This window comes from Lactuca serriola, chromosome 3 (genome assembly GCF_051521515.1).
Source record: "Lactuca serriola cultivar US96UC23 chromosome 3, Lser_US96UC23_V15, whole genome shotgun sequence".
NCBI lineage: Eukaryota > Viridiplantae > Streptophyta > Magnoliopsida > Asterales > Asteraceae > Lactuca > Lactuca serriola.
In genome coordinates this window covers 233,292,666-233,296,513 of record NC_136410.1, presented here as the reverse complement: position 1 = coordinate 233,296,513, position 3,848 = coordinate 233,292,666, and the positions used below count along the sequence as shown (strand labels likewise).

The 3,848-nt window shown below is 30.7% G+C and overlaps 1 protein-coding gene across 1 annotated transcript; it reads right to left on the bottom strand.

Moving 5' to 3' along the window:
* Window positions 1-435: 435 nt before the first annotated feature.
* Window positions 436-2,403, bottom strand: LOC145093694 (isoleucine N-monooxygenase 1-like). The gene is made up of 2 exons (XM_079031914.1): window positions 1,369-2,403; window positions 436-1,216 (listed from the first exon to the last, which is right to left on the bottom strand). The coding sequence occupies exons 1-2, from the start codon at window positions 2,377-2,379 to the stop codon at window positions 584-586; spliced, it is 1,644 nt and encodes a 547-aa protein (XP_078888040.1). The 5' UTR covers window positions 2,380-2,403; the 3' UTR covers window positions 436-583.
* Between the last annotated feature and the right edge of the window lie 1,445 nt (window positions 2,404-3,848).

Here is a 3,848-nt window from a genome sequence, read left to right as displayed (position 1 = left end):
TGATTGAACTTTTTTGAATTAAAAAAGAAGTCTAACGTGACGTTTACAAAGATAAATAAGTTGTATATAAAGATAACAACTATAAAAATATGATTAAAATGTAAACTACTATTAATTGATCAATTAAGTCAAACATGACGTTTAGAATTATTTTAGAATCCAAACTATAAGTGTATTTATGTTTTATTTAACTTTTTGAGTTAGAAAACAATTGAAAGATAAATTTTATAATGATAAATAAGTTCTAAATAAAACTTTTCTTTATAAAACGCAAACTATTTTCATTCAATAAAAGTCCAACTAACATGACGTTTACATTTTTTTTAATCCAAACTTTTTGTTTATTTATGTTTCATTTAACCTTTTTACTTAAAAAACAAAAAACAAGTACAACTTGCCGTTTACAATGATAAATAAGTTCTAAATAAAAATAATAAACATAAAATTTTGAAGTACTGAACAATAAATAATTACTAACTTCTCAATGTATTGTAGTGTGGATCACCGTAAGCAATCATTTCTTCAACGATGCAAACTATATATACATATATATTCCCCAAACCAAATTATATATATATTGTGTTCAACTTTTTGGGTAGAGATGGTGAGGTAGTCGTGGTTTCGCAATGACAACAAGTGGCTTAGCCAAGGCAAGGTCGTCATGATTTTCAACAAGATTAACACCCGACTCATTTTGTGGCAACTCCCAGCTGAACCCTTGAACCATTCTAGCCAACATCATTGTAGTTATTGTTGAACCCAATGCCACTCCTGGACAGCCTCGTCTCCCAGTGCTAAACGAAAGCATTCTCAGGTCATTATCTGAAAGAACCACTTGCTTTCCTTCTGCATCAAGATGTCGATCTGGGTCAAACCGCATTGGATTTGTCCATGCATTTGGATTTCTTCCCAGCCCAGGACGACTAAGCAAGACGTGGCTACCCTTGGGTATGAAGTAACCAGCAACTGTTGTATTCCTCATCGAAACATGGGGAATATTGAAAGGTGCGAAAGGATGCAGCCTGAAGGCCTCCTTGATGCATGCTTTAATGTAATTAAGTTGAGGAAGGTCTCGCTCTTCTACCAGACGGTTGTGACCCACTTCTTTGTCTAGCTCCGCAACGGCTCTTTTTAGGATAGTAGGGTCGTTGATCATCTCTGCCATCGCCCATTCTATTGCATTGGAGGAATTATCAATCGCAGCTAGCATTAATTCCTAAAATTAGACAAGCCACCAAGAAAACACCAAAAGTAAATTAAATTGAAGAACCACTCATATGAAGAGATTATAACTTCTCTCCAACATTTGGTATGTTTTTTTGAAACAAATATTTATGAAAGTCACTAAGATTTGCATGTGAGTCTTACTAAAATCTGGGCCTTGATCTCTTGATCGGTAAGCTTAGGGCTTTCATGGTTGATAAGGACATCAAGCACATCCTCTTTTAACTTTCGCACCCCATCTTTCCACATTTGAATCCGTTCATCAATCAACGGATCTTGGTACTTACGAACTGTTTGAATGGCCGTTCCGATAATCTTTTGATGGCCCTCAAAATCAGTCTTACCTCTCAACCACGGGAAGAAATCACTGATGGAAAATGCATAAAGATACTTGAGGATAATGAAAACAGACGCGACATGTTCAGTTTCTTCTTCACCTGGCCCCCCATCTTCCATTCCAGCCCCAAAGAATCTTGTCCCAAAAATCATCATCCTTATCAAATTTCCAAAATAATTTTGGCTCGTGTTTCGAATATTTACTAACCCACCGTCGGTTAGGGTATCCTTTTTTCCTATTTGATTGTAAATGTAGCTAAGCAAGTGATTGGCTTCATCGTCTCGTGTAGGTTGGAGCCATTTGTGCATTGGTGGGGCGAGTACATCATGGATCAGGATTGTTCTCATCTTCTTCCATTGATTCCCATGAGGGGAAAGAACAGTTGTTTTATACCCGTCACTTACCAGGTAAGTTGATAACGTTTCAGGCCTGGAAGAAAATACTACATCTTGCTTTCGTAGGAACTCGCATGCTAGGTTAGGACTGGAGACTGCAATGACATGGGTCGATGGTCCTAGCTTGATGCAAAGTATTGGGGTATTAAAATGGTCCATGAGTTTGTGGATCCATCGGAAAGTTGGCCGATTTAGAAGCATTTGAATGGTGCAACCAATGAATGGTAAAGGAGTCGGCCCAGGTGGTAATCCAGGTTGGTTGGTTGTAGTTTTCTTGATAAAATACTTGCGGAAGAAGATGGAGATGATGATGATAGTTGAGATGCTGACCACCTGAATAGCCATTGATGAAGACGAAGAAGGTTGCATTTGAATGGGAAACAAAATTTGGGTTGACCTTATTATTGGTAAGAAGTTGTACATGAATTGCGATGGTTATGATCTATTCTTGGGTGCAAGTTTTATGTGATATATAGTCCAAATATTTTACCAAATTTGATCAAGATTCAAGAATCATAAAAATACCATAAACAATAAAAATAGAAGTGGGACCTTATCATCTACATAATAATTTGATGACCCTACAAACGTATGGTATAACAAAGAACACATCTTATTTGAAGTCTTAAAAAAATTTGTTCCAAGAGCATGCATGTTTAAAATGATGTTCGTCCAAACCTTGTGTTGTTATTTATGATATTAAAAATGGTTTTGAAAAACTTATTGATAACGGAAAGTTAACTAATAAAAAATTATTTTTAATAGAAACTAGCTGACATGTTAGCCGTAAAACCTAAAATGATATAAGATGACATATAAAAAATGTTTCTATATTAAAAGAAAAATATATAATATATTAAATTAAACTAAAATAAATATTAAATACTAGTTCCCCGGCTATTTATATTTAATTTAAATATTTTTCACAACATATCATATTTGCAATAGTATCCCAAATTTTTTGCATTTCATGTCGTAACTCTATCGAATGTTACAATGCCTAAATCTTGAATTATCCCCTTGTTCTTCTGTAGGTATGTAATTTGAACCGTAAGTAATTAGTTTTTAGCTTTCACAATGTGAATCTAACATAATATTTCAATAATTTGATCATTTACAAATTAATATGGTAAAATTTATATGTTAATCAAAATATATTTAATTTGTAATTTTATAATATATTAATTATATATATATATATATATATATATATATATATATATATATTTCAGATTCACAGTTTAAATACTAATAAGTCATATTCATATTATGAATCCTGAAAACTGAATTATATTGCAGTTTAGATATACAGCGTCAAAAAATTCACTTATGAACTTTACAAAACTAATATATAAATAATTGAAATGTTAATATATATATATATATATATATATATATATATATATATATATATATATATATATATATATATATATATATATATATATATATAAAGCAATGTATATATTATATTCGTGATTAATGAATGTAATATAAAATGTATTGTTAAAATATGACTTATCTATTTTTCTATTTAGGATTTTAGTTTAAATCATATGTTTATATAAATGGAAAATATATTATATATTTTTTGTAGAATTATTACAAACCTATTTCTTCTTTACAAAACCACATCCAATATTTAGAAAATGTTGTTATATGTGTCTATCACAACTACATACTCTGTTTAATTACACATCGTGTATCGAACATAACTCTATTTTAGTTTCCACGTGTTAAATAATTAATTATGTACAAATTCAAAATATAAAAAAATAATATATATTACATTATAAAAATACTTTTTTCTAGAACTATATTATATATGATGATACTTTGAAATAAATAATTTTTCAATATGCTATAACAATTATGATTTTATTTGAATGTCA